The following is a 14060-nucleotide window of genomic DNA, read 5'->3' on the forward strand; positions in this document are numbered from 1 at the left end:
GGAGGTGGATATTAATAGTTTAATTTTAAGGGTGCTTTTTGTAGAAAGTTTTTTTTTTTTTTTTTGCAGTGAGAGTTGCTTTAAAAAGGAAATTCAAAAAGGGGAGATAAAAAAAAACCTGCATATATAATGCAAAAAGTAGTTTTCAACGCGTATTTGTGCTTTTTGGTTTCTTGGTTCCAAGAGAGACAATAATATGCAAATCTTTCTAGGGATCATGTTGTTGATAGTATTTAATTAACTGACAATACAGTTGTTTGTTATCTATAGTCTGGGATTTTGAGATCCTATGTGGGGATTTCTCTATGGGGGATTATGTAAAGATTTAAAATATGCCAGTATATTACTTAAAAGTTTATGTAGTTGTCCCCTTTCCCCTGGGTAAGTAATGAATATGCGAATTAGCAACTCTGTGATTCTCAACACCCCAATGTCTTTGTCATCGTATGCATCAGGATGACTGACAACACTAAGCTACTGCCTGGCAATTAACAGCAGCCTTGTCAGCCTGCCATGTGTACTTCTTCAGTTGGCTGCTGGACTGCCTATGAGGTCTGCAGGAGGCATGTACAACTTAAAGTGACACTGAACTCAGGAGTTAAATCTTAAAATTTAATTCAAGCACTTTAACTATTAACAACAATGTATCTTATTTGTGTATCACTCGGCTGTAGATTCTCAAATCATCTCTGAATTGGTGCGGCCACTGTTCTTCCTTCTGGAGGGGGGCTACTATTGTTCCCCATGGTCCCTGTGTGTGTTATAAAGTAGTCACCGCTCCAAGCTCACTCCCGTGATGGACTACAATCTCATGTTTAGTTTACTAATTTGGATTGAGATTGAAGTCCATCCTGAGAGTGAGCTTGGAGCGTTGACTACGTTACAACACACACAGGGACCATGGGGAACACAAGTAGCCACCCTCCAGAAGGAAGGACAGTGTCAGCACCAATTCAGAGATGATTTGATGATCTACAGCCGAGTGATACACAAATAAGATACATTTTTGTTAATAGTTAAGGTACATGAATGCATTTTTAAGATTGAACTCCTGAGTTTAGTGTCACTAGGAAAACTGAATACAGTGAGACATGAAGCCACACATACTGAAATGTGTATTTAGGGTTTACATACAGTTTCATTAATGCCGGGTAAGCTTTCATTTACATAGCATGAAAGGCAAACAGGAATCCTACACAAAATCTAAACTGTCAGATCTCAGGAGTTAATAGAAACAAAGAAAAAGTGAACGGTTATGTTTATGAACTTTGTTGATTTATCAGAATATAAGGTACGTTAAATAAAAGTGCACTTATTCATAGTTTTCACACATAAGGAACGTCTGAGGATTATTTAAAAAAACATGATAACACATGATCTTATATATAAGCTTAGACTGGTCATACACTGTTAGAATTTAATTTCAATGGTTGTTGAAAATCGTTCGGTTCGTCAGGGCCTTCGATATCGCCATCATTGCATCAATTCATTTCATTCAAAAAATTTTATTCAAAATTTCGTCCAGACCCGCTTCTTGAATAGAATCCCGGACGCATTCAACCAGTTTCTTTATCTGAAACAGAAACAGGCTTGCCACTGAAGGACGGGGATTAGTGTGACTGGGATGTAAGTAAGGTTGCCACCTGCCAGGGATTCACCCAGACAGTCCTGGTTTTGAGTCCTGTATGTGCTTTGTCCAGGTTTCAAGCCAGTTGAAATCCGAGCATAAGATGTCGCAATGTCAGGCGGACAGGGGCAACCATGGGGTCCTGGTGTTCCAACTTGAGTGCATGGAGAAGGCACGGGACACGGAGGGACACTGGAACTCGGAGAGCAAGGAGGTGTCTGAAACACAGGGTGCAGATAAGTCTTGAAGGACAGAGAGGTTCTGCTTCAGGCAGATGTGTTGCTCACTATCTCTCCTCACTCTCTCTCCTGGCTGTCTCTCCTTACTCTCTCCTCTCTCTCTCTCCTGGCTGTCTCTCCTCTCTCTCTCTCCTGGCTGTCTCTCCTCTCTCTGTCTCCTGGCTGTCTTTCCTCTCTCTCTTCTGGCTGTCTCTCCTCTCTCTCTCCTGGCTGTCTCTCCTCTCTCTCCTGGCTGTCTCTCCCCTTTCTCTCTCCTGCCTGTCTCTCCTGCCTGTCTTGCCACGAGGCGCTAGAGCGTTTGAAAAGCTTGCAACCCTAGAGGAAAGGACACTAATAAGTGCAGAATTCAGTGGATCTATGGAGTGTGGTTCCTTCTTTTTGTTTCAAGCAAGGCTAGAGTAGAGATGAGTGTAGTAGCTGCACCCTGGATGCTTCCATAAAGTACGGGGATGGGAGGGGTGATATCCTCATTTGGCTTTCTTTTATGCCTAGAACATGCGCATTACAATATGTATGATTGTTCCCGAATGAAAATCGCATTCACCAAATTTTGCTTGTTCTGATAAGAAATTAGAACAATTTTCCATCCCGAGCATTCAATTTTCCCATTTTCCTCGCCATTACGGTGGAAAATAAACGTCGATTAGACCCCACTAACCATTAAAAGGAGGATAAAACATTCCAAAAACTAAAGAACGAAATTCTACTGGTGTATGACGGGCTTTGGTGCTGCTTGTTTAGTCTTGAAAAGAGGTTTGCTTCAACATTAATAGTGCTACACTTCCATTTATATATTTCTTTACGGGGACAGAACGTATTTGCGCATTCTTAGACCAGCGGTCAATACAGACTTCATCGTCATTTGAGTTCAATAGTAGCAAGTACCTTATACATTCATAGTGGCAACATATAGAGGCCTGGGGTACAAAACCTAAATGAAGGATAAGTGTGCTGCCTAAAGACACCACTCAAGTGTCAGCTAAAAGATGAATGTTTTTTAGTGAATCACAATCCCTTCTGACGAATCCCATTCAGCCATGACTACATTCTCACGTACACTGCCAGTGCACATGATGGAGCTTTCCGAAACCCCTGCATTTTGTAACCAAAAATGAAGACTGATTTAATACGGGTGTAAAAGGACATTTGCCCAGCACCCCCAAAATACCACCCCCCAAAAGAGAGCCTAGCAGAAGACTTACAACCAATAGAGCCTGGACTGGAAGAAGAAGACTCTAGCTCACCCAATCTTGTTTCTGGTCATCAAAAGATCTAAGGGAAGCATCGTCTTTCGGTTTATGAGATCAACGTGGTCCTTTATAACCTTGGACATTAAAAAAACTATGTAAGGTATACGTAGGGTAAAAGCAAAGCCCACAACAAAGATGGCACTGAATAGACAAACCGCTGTTAATTGTGGCTCAGCTGTTAATATCTAAAAATGTTCTCCACCCCTTACCACCTTCCACTTTGCCTCTGTGTTGTGCAGCCTAATTGACCAACGGGAAGAGTGATGATAGGACAAGGCCAAGTCTTTAACAGAAAAGTAGCTTAACTTCAGCTGCATGCATCTCTGGATCTGTTGATCGCTTTGACATGTTTTTTTTTTCACTGAAGGTAATGTCTGTTTACAGTAATTATGAGCTGACATGTTTGATAGCCACCTACCTATAATTATATGTTAGCCATGCCGGTAAACGCCTTTCACTGCAACACAGCAAAACTCATACAAGGGAGTAACCTTGTACCTTGTGCAGGGCTGTTGACAACACAGAACCATGGAATGGTTAGATGTCTGTTATGTTCTTTAGTTTTTTTGCACAATTCTAGCAAATAAGGTCCCGCATCCTGCTTTATGAAGCTGCCAGGACCCCATTATAATTATGATTGCTCTGAACCATTTATGACTTAAAAATAGACAACGTGACTCTTTTCTGTGCTTACGATTCTAGGTCTCACCCACGGCCAGAGGTTTAACTGGGTAAAATGGGCTGGAAATGATTGCAGATTACTACAAAACAGATTGTATAAGACTTTTACATTAGTAGGAATGGCCTATAAAAACATGTTACTATGTGAGGAGAAAAAACATAGATCATGATTGTTTCACAAATTGTATATGATTTTAAGAATCCCTCCACCCCAAAGTGACACATCACCCACCCTTCTGGTACATGGCTTGGTGACTCTGACAGAGAGCTCTGTACATTTCAGGTCCTGGCTACACCTACTGCAGCCATTATTTGTACCTGCTGAATTTTCTACTTGTTTTACATTAGCGAAAATCCATCAAGAGGATTGACCACCACTGGAGTTCTAGAGCGATATTAGCGTTAGAAAATCACCTGCACACCATACAGCGCTTGAACCAAACGAAATATCCGTTGGTGCTCGAAGTGACGACGCGGATGGCACCGTGTGACAGTCCAAGTAAAGATAGAAGTCACCAGCACTCACTTGTAATCTGCAAAAACGGTAGCATTTTTATTGATGCGTCAAGAAGCCAACGTTTCAAGGCCGCGCAGGGTCCCTTCATTGTGACAATCATTACAGCTACAATCAATTTATAGTGTGAACACAAGCAGTCTCACCAAGACCCCACTCCATGACATTATGGGGCGGGGTGCAACTGATTGTGATCACACTATATATTGCTTGTAGCTGTATTGTTTGTTTGGCCATGGGTTGTTCGATTTTGCACCTGGACTGATGTGTATATATATAGCCATATGTTCACCACTGCACCTTGTCACTCTGTCGCTCTGATGAAGGATCCCTGCATGGACCCGAAATGTTAGCACTGCATGACATGATGTGACATTCTTCACAAAATAAAATATATCAATGGATTATTGATATTTGAATTTCCAAGTGTGTGCCGGTGATACTTTTGCATTTACTGTTAGTGTTTGCACGGCACCATCCGTGCGGTCACCCTGAGCACCACAGATACTTTTATGCTGTAAGACCATAGGGGTGCGAATGGTATTTGGAACCTACTGGTAGATGTGGGTGGCTTCTACTATCCATCTGCTCTTTTATCTAATGGGGATTTGAGGCGATCTACTTGCTGTCAATCCTTCATTGTTCCCTCAGCACGTTGGAGCCTCAATGCCTCTTATAAAGCAGGAGAAGTCTCACTACCTGGCTGCACTTTCTATATTATAAAGTGTGAATGAATGAGTGTAAATACATCCCATTCCAAAGAAAGAGGAAGGAGATGGGAACACAAGTGCGCAGATCTCACCTCTAGAGTCAACAAGCCAATGAATGTATCATTATTAGGTGGAATGACATTAAAATCTAGACTCCAATGGATGAGGAACACTATAGCATAGTCATGAGGCTTGTGTACATGAAGAATCCATTTTTGATGTTGGGAAAAAACATCCAACACATTTTAGGAGTGTGGTGTTGGTCACAGAGCCAGGAATCACAGAAGAACACCATTCTATCCCAGGCTCAGGGAAACCAAGGTGCCTATTTAGAGATCAGCTCCAAAGGTCCACACCATACTTATTTCCCAGAGCCCTGAAGAAGGGGGTGCTCCAAATCCCAGAGGCGCATTGGATGTTTTTTCCTTATTGTCTGATAAAAAAAAGCAAGCGATTCTTCATGTATACAAGCTTTGCCCACTGTATACCCTTTCACACTCTTGAAAGCCCCCTTACCATACCTAGTCCCTATACAGTTTTCCTGTGAGAAGAAACCCAACAATATCTCAGATCCAGCACCAGCCTACATACGAGGAGACAAGAATGACATGACAAAAACTGGTCCCCAGGACAGGGGTAGGTAACCAAAAGGCACACGTTCCCTACACCTGTAGAAGCTTAGCTTAATATCGTACACAGAGGAACATTAAAATGTTTTAACTGGTATAAGTATTTAAATGCAATCAAAGCTATAGAAATATCTATATTATTTATAGGTCATTATTTGCTTATTTGGAATAATTTGTTGGCCTGATGATGGAGGGATGACAGATAATTTTTTTTTCGTGCCTCTCTCTTGGGGCTTTATCAGGATTACCTCTTAATCTACCAAATAATTCATCTTCACTGAGAATAGACTCATCTTTGTACTGGTCAGCTAAAATTAGTTAATACTGAACAGGAGCTTGCAAGCCCTCACATTCTTAATTCTCTCTCAATACCCATTAGGTGCTCTTGATTTTCACATTTTATCATGGGAAAGAAGAAAAAAAAACCCCAAGATTTCAGGAGAACTGTATCGGTAACTCTGGCTTAACGACAGTGAATCTTGGGTCCAGTTTGGGGATGAAGTTTTTAAAGTTCTTGGAGGCTTCAGAACCAAAAACGTCCAAGGCTCTTCGGTTCATTACGTTGAATCTAACAAAATACATTTAGAATATGCGTATTAGGTCATGTTAAGAAAATGCATCCATTACATAACATATTCCATCATTTTAGGAGACCATAACACCCAAAATGGAATGGTTTTTGGTCAACCTTATTTTATAGTTAAAGTGACTCGGGAGTTAAATCTTAAAAATACATTCAGTATTTTTTCAGTGTTCAGTATGCAGTAAGCTCAGCTACATGGGTGGATCCTGTGAAAGATAAAAGGATTCTACACAATTGCCTGACCACATCAGATGTAGCAGTATGAAAACATTTTTCACTTTGAAATATCCACTATCATAAAGCTATGCTATAAACAATCACATAGCCTGCAGAGCCAAAGGCCTCATTCACACTGCCGCGCATATACGCGCGTACGTACGTATTGTACCATATGCAAATAAATGGCTCCATACATACACACAGCCGCGTATGGAGCTGTATATTTGCGCAGCGTATATATGCGCAAAAACAGAATGGAACAGAGATGCGTCCGGGCAGCGTATCTCTGCGTATTTACGCGCACATACGCGTGTTTACGCGCATATACGCACGTATACGCGTGTACAGCACATTAAAATTCCATTACGAGTGATGCATTCGGGGATTGCATATAGTGCACGCATATACGTGCATAAACGCTTGTATATATACGCGCATACACGCTCTTATATATGCGCATAGACGCGTATGTACAAAATGTACAATATACAATTTTGCTTGCGTTGTGTGTGAATGAGGCCAAACTCTTCAATGTACACACATCTCCTAGGTATACATATGTGTATATCATGTTGTGTTAGATTGCCTTGGGCTCACTGTTGGATTTTGTTTTCTTGGTTTTGCTGAGACCCCTTTTTGTACTCTCTGGACCTCATTTATAGCTTGGTTAACATTTCTTGTTTAAAGTTACACTAAACTCAGGTGTTAAAGGAGAACTATGAGGCGAGTGCTTTTCACTCACTTCATAGTTCTAGCCGACCTGTGACAATGAGACTGTCACAGGTCGGCTCAGTAGATTGGGAGGTGAGCGAACACATACCGGCGTTCGCTCACCTCTCGATCCTGTCACGGCTCTCTGCTGTGACAGGGGAGGGGCTAGATTACCCCCTCCCCTCTCCGATCCGCCAGCGCTGACTGGCGGAACGGACGGGGGAGGGGGCGGGTACAACTGGCTCTGCCTCTAGATAGGCAGAGCCAGCTGTCAGTCACGCAGCTGGGCGGATCCCAGCACAATTGTCGGGATCCACTTCAGCTGCGGCGTCTCAGTATACCGCGAACAGCAGCTCTGAACTGAGCCTAGGGTGACGGGAGGATGCTAGTTTGTGTCCTCCCGTTACCCTAAGCCTTAACCCCATAGTTCTCCTTTAAATGTTAGAAATACATTCAAGTGCCTGAACTATTAACAAAAATGTATCTTATTTGTGTATCACTCGGCTATAGTTTCTCAAATTATCTCTGAATTGGTGCTGACACTGTCCTTCCTTCTGGAGGGGGGGCTACTTTTGTTCCCCATGGACCCTGTGTGTGTTGTAAAGTAGCCACCGCTCCTGTGATATACTATATACAAATTAGTAAATTAAACCTGAGATTGTAGTCCATTACGGGAGTGAGCTTGGAGCGGTGACTACTTTACAACACACACAGGGACCATGGGGAACAAAAGTAGCCCCCCTCCAGAAGGAAGGACAGTGTCAGCACCAATTCAGAGATGATTGGAGGATCTACAGCCGAGTGATACACAAATAAGAGACATTTGTGGGAAAATCACTCAGCCTCATAGTTCGAGCCGACGTGTGACAATGAAACTGTCATACGTCGGCTCAATAGATCGGGATGTGAGCGAACACATACTGTTGCTCACTTCTTGATCATGTCCCTGCAGAGAGCCGTGAATTTATCACTCACGGCTCCCTGCAGGGATTCCACCCCTCCCCGATCCAATCCTCCAGCGCTGACTGGAGGAACGGACAGGGGAGGGGGCGGGTACACCTGGCTCTGCCTTTAGATAGGCAGAGCCCCTTGTCACTCACGTAACTGGGTGGATCACGACAGCATTGTTGGGATCCGTCCCGCCTGCGACGGTCTCAGTATACCGCGAGCTGTAGCTCGCAATATGCTGAGCTTTGTGTCACGGGAGGATGCTAGTATGTGTCCTCCCGTGACCCTTAAGAGAACTATGGGGAAAAACACTTACCCCATAGTTCTCTTTTAAATGCACTTTTAGGATGTACCCTAGATGTCCTAGATAGGTTAAAAGGCTCCTGTCTAAACTGGCCCTGTATGCATGTGAGATGGGGACCTTAGATTGTAAGATCCTTGAAGGCAGGGACTGATGTGAATGTACACAATTTAAAGCCCTGCGTAATAGCCGGCACTATATAAAATCCTGTAATACATCATAAATAATGGTAAAACACACATGTAGGATATTTTCGTACAGAGGAAAACTAGCTGAATATATTTAGAGTGTTCCTAAACTCAAATATAAAAGTAACTCTGTGTCTACAGCTTTGCTGGCATGGATAAAGACTCATAAAAGTGCTGAAAGACCTAACTTTCCTGGAGAAAATGCTGCACCTGGCTCACTTTAGAGCCGGCTACGTGTCTGTCCTAGTTGCTTGGTCACATGATCTTTTAAAAAGGAGGCTCAGCCATTCTGAACTCTTATGCCCTTATTTGCTAGAGAACACATGGCCAATCACCTAGACCTATAGACACATAGTCAGCAGTTAAAATAGCCTGGAGCGCAACTTCCTCCAGGAAAGCTGAAGAAGAAACCCGGGGAAAGTTATTAATACACCGAAGGACATTACATTGCTCCAGCGGAGGAGGAGACAGGCAGGAGAGGCGCTGTAACAGCAGGCCGGCTACAAAGATCAAGTGAGTATAACTTTATTTCCCTACCTAGACCAAGACAAGCACTTCAAGGGTTATTAATAATCTTCCCCGGAGTTTGGCTTTAAGCTCCACTGTAACTACAAAGCAAAGGTACAGTGCTGACCATACATGTAATAGTAAATGATCCGGTGTGGATGTGATCGCTTTGAATGATAATGTGATACATTTTGACCAGATTTTTCAGCAGTCCTCATCAATATGAAAATTGAGATTTTACTTTTTCATAAAAAAATAATCATTAAACCGAATGCTACAAATATGGCCAAAATCACACCAAAATGCAGCATGGATAAAAAAAATATTATTATATTCATTACAGACTTATATAAAACACTTACTTGCCCTTTGTTAGTCTCAATAGAAACTTCCAATAAGAAGGTCTTAGATTCTGAACTTCCAGAACAGCCTAATAAACAAAGAACAAACACGCATGTCATGTATGATCCAACCACCAGATGGCACCACCGGACCTTCCCATATCAGTGAACATACAGACACAATCTCCAGGCAAGTCCAAATCCAATGACATTTTATTTCTTGTTTTTGGTGTTTCCAAAAAGTAGAGTTTGCTTATCTCTTTTACCTACCAATATTAGGGATGCACCGATACCGTTTTTTCGGTATCGAGTACCGATATTTAGCTTTCGGTACTCACCCATACCGAGTACCGATACTTCCGCTGCCCGGCTTCCTGATTGCCCATCTCCATGTTGTTTGGTCGGCTCAATTGTGATTGGCCAGGAAACTGGCTATTCAGCCAATGAGCACCGAGCCGACTTCCCAGACAAGCAGGATGCCAGGCGGTGAGTAATAATCCGCCTCCCTGATTGCCCGGAAAGCCGGCTCTACGCAGATTGGCTGGCTTCCCAGCCAATCAACATCAAGCTGGTTGTTCGGCTGGCTTGATGCTCATTGGTCGCAAAGCCAGCTTCCCCGCCAATCAGCAAGGGGCCGGCTGTTCGGCCGGCTCGATGCTGACTTCTCAGCCAATCAGCAAGGTGGGTCATTACTTGCCACCCGGTTTCCTGATTGCCCGGGAAGCAGGCTCCATGTTCCCCTACGCCGCAATCTACCTCTGACCGGAAGTTCCAGTATCAGGGAAGGTATTGAGCATTTGGGCGAGTACCAGTACTCGCCAAAATGCTCTGTATCGGCACCGAAACCGATACTGGTATCGGTGCATCCCTAACTAATATGCTGTTCAGAAGTCTAGAGGAGGAAAAGTGACCAAGGCAAGGAGAAAATCAGCAGCCGTTCTTCCAATGGGAACCCATCATACATACTTTTTTGGGCATAGTTGCTTATCACCATTATTTTGTAAGGGGCTGAGCACACACAGGAAGTAAGGCAAGGTAGGACTATAGGTGGGGAATATAACTGAGATCTTCAGATTAGGATTTATCGCCTTCCTGTCCGCTATCTGTAGATTAACGTCCCCTAGCATGATGCCCCATGGCGAGGGAACAATAATATAGCGTAACAGAGTATATTTGAGGTTGAATAAAGACACAGGTCCATCAAGTTCAACCTTTATGAGCGTGTGTGTCTGTGCATGTCTGTGTGTTCCAGTGATTAAGAGTACCTCTTCCCCTGTATGTTATGGTCTATGAGGAACGTGTCTAAACGATTTTGGAATGATTCCATACTTTCTGCTGATGTCACGGCTTGTGGAAGAAAGTTCCAATTCCGCGTGTGACATCGGCACTATTGATTAGTAACTGAACGATCACATACCGAAGATCACTGAGTTCCCAAACTTTTGCTCCCTGCAGGGATTCCCCCCTCCCCTCTCTCTATTCCTCTAGCAAAACCCACATGATGATGCTGAGCCTCTATGATTGAAAAAACTGAACTCCAATGAATGAAAGGGGTGGCGCAGTAAGTCTGGAGGGAAAGAACGAAATGTTGCTTGACATCCCCCGGCCATGAAATGGTGTGGGCTCTATCTGACTTGCTGCAGCTTCTAATGCACATTTTGAGGAGCTCACAGTGGGCATTGATAGCAGAAGAAGCCATTTCAGTCCAGGAAAGGATCCGGTACAACTGTATAAGACTGAAAGGAAGGCCGGACTTCATCTTTAAAACACAACAAACCACATACAATGAAAAAAAACAGTACTTACTGCATGGAAGCAGATAGCTGTAGACACTGCATAGATGACACTATCTGCGTGGGGGAAGTACGGAACCCTCCCAGCTTCAATTCCTTTGAAGTACATTATCTACAAGAAAAATGGAACACAATGCATTTCTTAAAGCTGCAGAGATGGAGAGCAACCAAGTCATGCAAGCATTTAAAGTGTTTTGGAAAAGGGTCAGCGAATATTTCAATGTAGAATAGAGTTCAGTATAAAAGCCATTGAGTTCCGGGGGTTCTGAAAGACCTCCTTCATCAGGGCCTCATCATGCGCTGAAGAAAAAGTTCTAGAGGAGACTATAATTCTGTTCTTCCTGATGGATACCGTGTTCACCCTTCAGGATTATTTTGCCTCCCGTAAGGTGGCCCATACACTGTGCAAAATTTGCACAGTGGGTGCCGCTGTCGGCACCTTTTTCGGCCAGCATCCCTTGATCAGCTGATCGAAGGAGGCGGTTGGAAAATCTTCAAAGGAACAGAGACGGCAGCCAATGAGTTGCCAGCTCTGTTCAGGTATTCTGACAGCAGCTGCCAGCTCCTTCAGAACCCCCAAATACACTGGATTTTTTTTTACTGAACACACTTCTGAATAGAAAAATTATCTGAACCCCATTCAACTGGCCCGGCGTTTTCCTTCCGGCACACTAGGTTTATACTGGTGTCTGTTTCCCTATTAGGGAGATTCATCCTCTCTATCTGGCCTGATGACCAATGCCACAAGACAGCAAGTGTTAGCCCTCGTTCACACCTGAACGTTTTGTAGCGCGTTCTACGCTCGACGAACGCTCTACAAAACGCTCAAAAATATAAATCCCATTGTATTCAATGGTCTCGTTCCCACCTTGGCGTATTTCCGCCCGTCCCTAACGCGCTACAAAGGGTACATGTACTACTTTGGGCCGTTTTGTTGCGCGTTTCCATTGGGATACAGCCAAGTAGCCTTCGGAAACGCGCGTTTGTCGCGCGACTTTTTTACCGCAAATCGCTGTAAATAAACGCACGACAGACACGCATATGCAATACGCCTAGGTGTGAACGAAACCTTAGGCAATGCAAACCTTGTCACCAGAACAGGAATACAGAGAAAATCTTCCCTGCTGCGGACACTGGTTCTAGTGACAACAATCTAAAAGGGGATTTCCCTTACTTCCTATTGTGTCTCCAGGACAGTAAGCGAATGTAAAATCACCCCAATGGGACACAGACAGTAACACATAAACTGGGATTTTAATGCTTACATACTCCATATAAAATTTAGAGAATTTAGACCCATAGGCACAGAGAAGTTCACAAGTAGAGTATTCTGTATGTTATGGGAGGCTTCATGTTTGAGGGCCAAATATGGAAAGAGGGACTTTGCTGGTACAGGAGGGGTATAGTATTAAATAGGGATGCACCGATACCGGTTTTTCGGTATCGAGTACAAGTACCGATATTTTTTTTTCAGTACTTGAAGTACCGGAAGTCCCATTCAGGAAGCCAGGCAGCGTGTAATGACTCGCCACCCGGCTTCCCGATTAGCAGGGAAGCCGTCCCCATGCTTTCTCATCATGAGGTAACAAGGGAGCATGAAGCCGGCTTCCCGGCCAATGAGAAATCACAAGTGACGAGGAAGCATGGAGTCGGCTTCCCAGCCAATCAGGAAGCCAGGCAGCCTGTAATGATGCGCTGCCCAGCTTCCTGATACCGGAAGCATCAGGCTAGGCATTGGAGCATTTGGGTGAGTACAAGTACTCGCCCCAAATACTCGGCATCGTCACAGATGCCCGTATTGGTATCGGTGCATCCCTAGTATTAAACTCCCAAAATATCTGAATACCGTCATAAAAAGAATACAAGACATTACAAGCAGACTCCCTTATAGCATGTTGTTTTCCCTTACACCATTTCACTTATCTAGTCTTCACCCCAGTTCCCATTTTATGCATCTTCCCCCTTATTATCCTTTGTGTCAGATGCAGCAATATGAAACAGGAAGATTCTTTTTTTCTAGATCACTATTTAGCAGTCCTGATATCCCTCAACTCATTATACTGCATTCATATACTGCCTGGCCAAACAAAAAAAGTCACACACACTAATACTTCATTGGGCCGACCTTTAGCTTTGATTACGGCACGCATTCACTGTGGCATTTTTTCGATAAGCTTATACAATGTCACAACATTTATTTCCATCCAGAGTTGTATTCATTTTTCCCCAAGATCTTGTAGTGATGATGGGAGAGTCAGACCACTGTGTAAAGTCTTCTCCAGCACATCCCTGAACCACTCTTTCACAATTTGAGCCCGATGAATCCTGGCATTGTCATCTTGGAATATGCCCAATGTGCCATCAGGGAAGAAAAAGTCAATTGATGGAAAAACCTGATCATTCAGTATATTCAGGTGGCAGCTGACCCCTTTTTTGGGGACATAATGTTGCTTAACCTAGACCTGGTACCCAATAGAAGGCTCTGACCTATTTGCTTGGCTAAATCCAGGTGACTTTTTTTTTGGCCAGGCAGTGTATGTAACAGTGTCTGTGGAATATGTGAGGAATATTTATACTCCCAGCTAATGTGACTAGCAGACCCACCTCTACCAGTTTGGATGCCAGGTACATGGAGATTGTGGTGCTTTTATAAAACATCATGGAGATTCCTGCCAGAAACCCTGAGAATAAAAAAAGAAATACTGTATATCAGATATAAAGATGTGGAGTGGGAGAACTGAGAGGAGGGAAGAGGAAAGAAAGAGAGAGAGAAAAAGGGGGGAGAGAGAGGGGGGGGGGGCGGGGGGGAAAGGGAGGGA

The 14060-nt window shown here is 43.5% G+C and overlaps 1 protein-coding gene across 2 annotated transcripts in view; it reads right to left on the minus strand.

Moving 5' to 3' along the window:
* Positions 1 to 5886: 5886 nt before the first annotated feature.
* Positions 5887 to 14060, minus strand: part of TMEM135 (transmembrane protein 135) — a 292084-nt gene continuing 283910 nt past the window's right edge. For both annotated transcript variants that reach the window (XM_018553255.1, XM_018553254.1), the window contains 4 exons: positions 13846 to 13922; positions 11255 to 11353; positions 9470 to 9537; positions 5887 to 6218 (listed from right to left, as the gene is read on the minus strand). In XM_018553255.1, coding sequence (XP_018408757.1) covers positions 6086 to 6218; positions 9470 to 9537; positions 11255 to 11353; positions 13846 to 13922 — 377 coding nt within the window. In that variant the 3' untranslated portion in view covers positions 5887 to 6085. The remainder of the gene's footprint in view (positions 6219 to 9469; positions 9538 to 11254; positions 11354 to 13845; positions 13923 to 14060) is intronic.

This window comes from Nanorana parkeri, unplaced genomic scaffold (genome assembly GCF_000935625.1).
Source record: "Nanorana parkeri isolate BGI_ZX_2015 unplaced genomic scaffold, ASM93562v1 scaffold114, whole genome shotgun sequence".
NCBI classification, from domain to species: Eukaryota; Metazoa; Chordata; class Amphibia; order Anura; family Dicroglossidae; genus Nanorana; species Nanorana parkeri.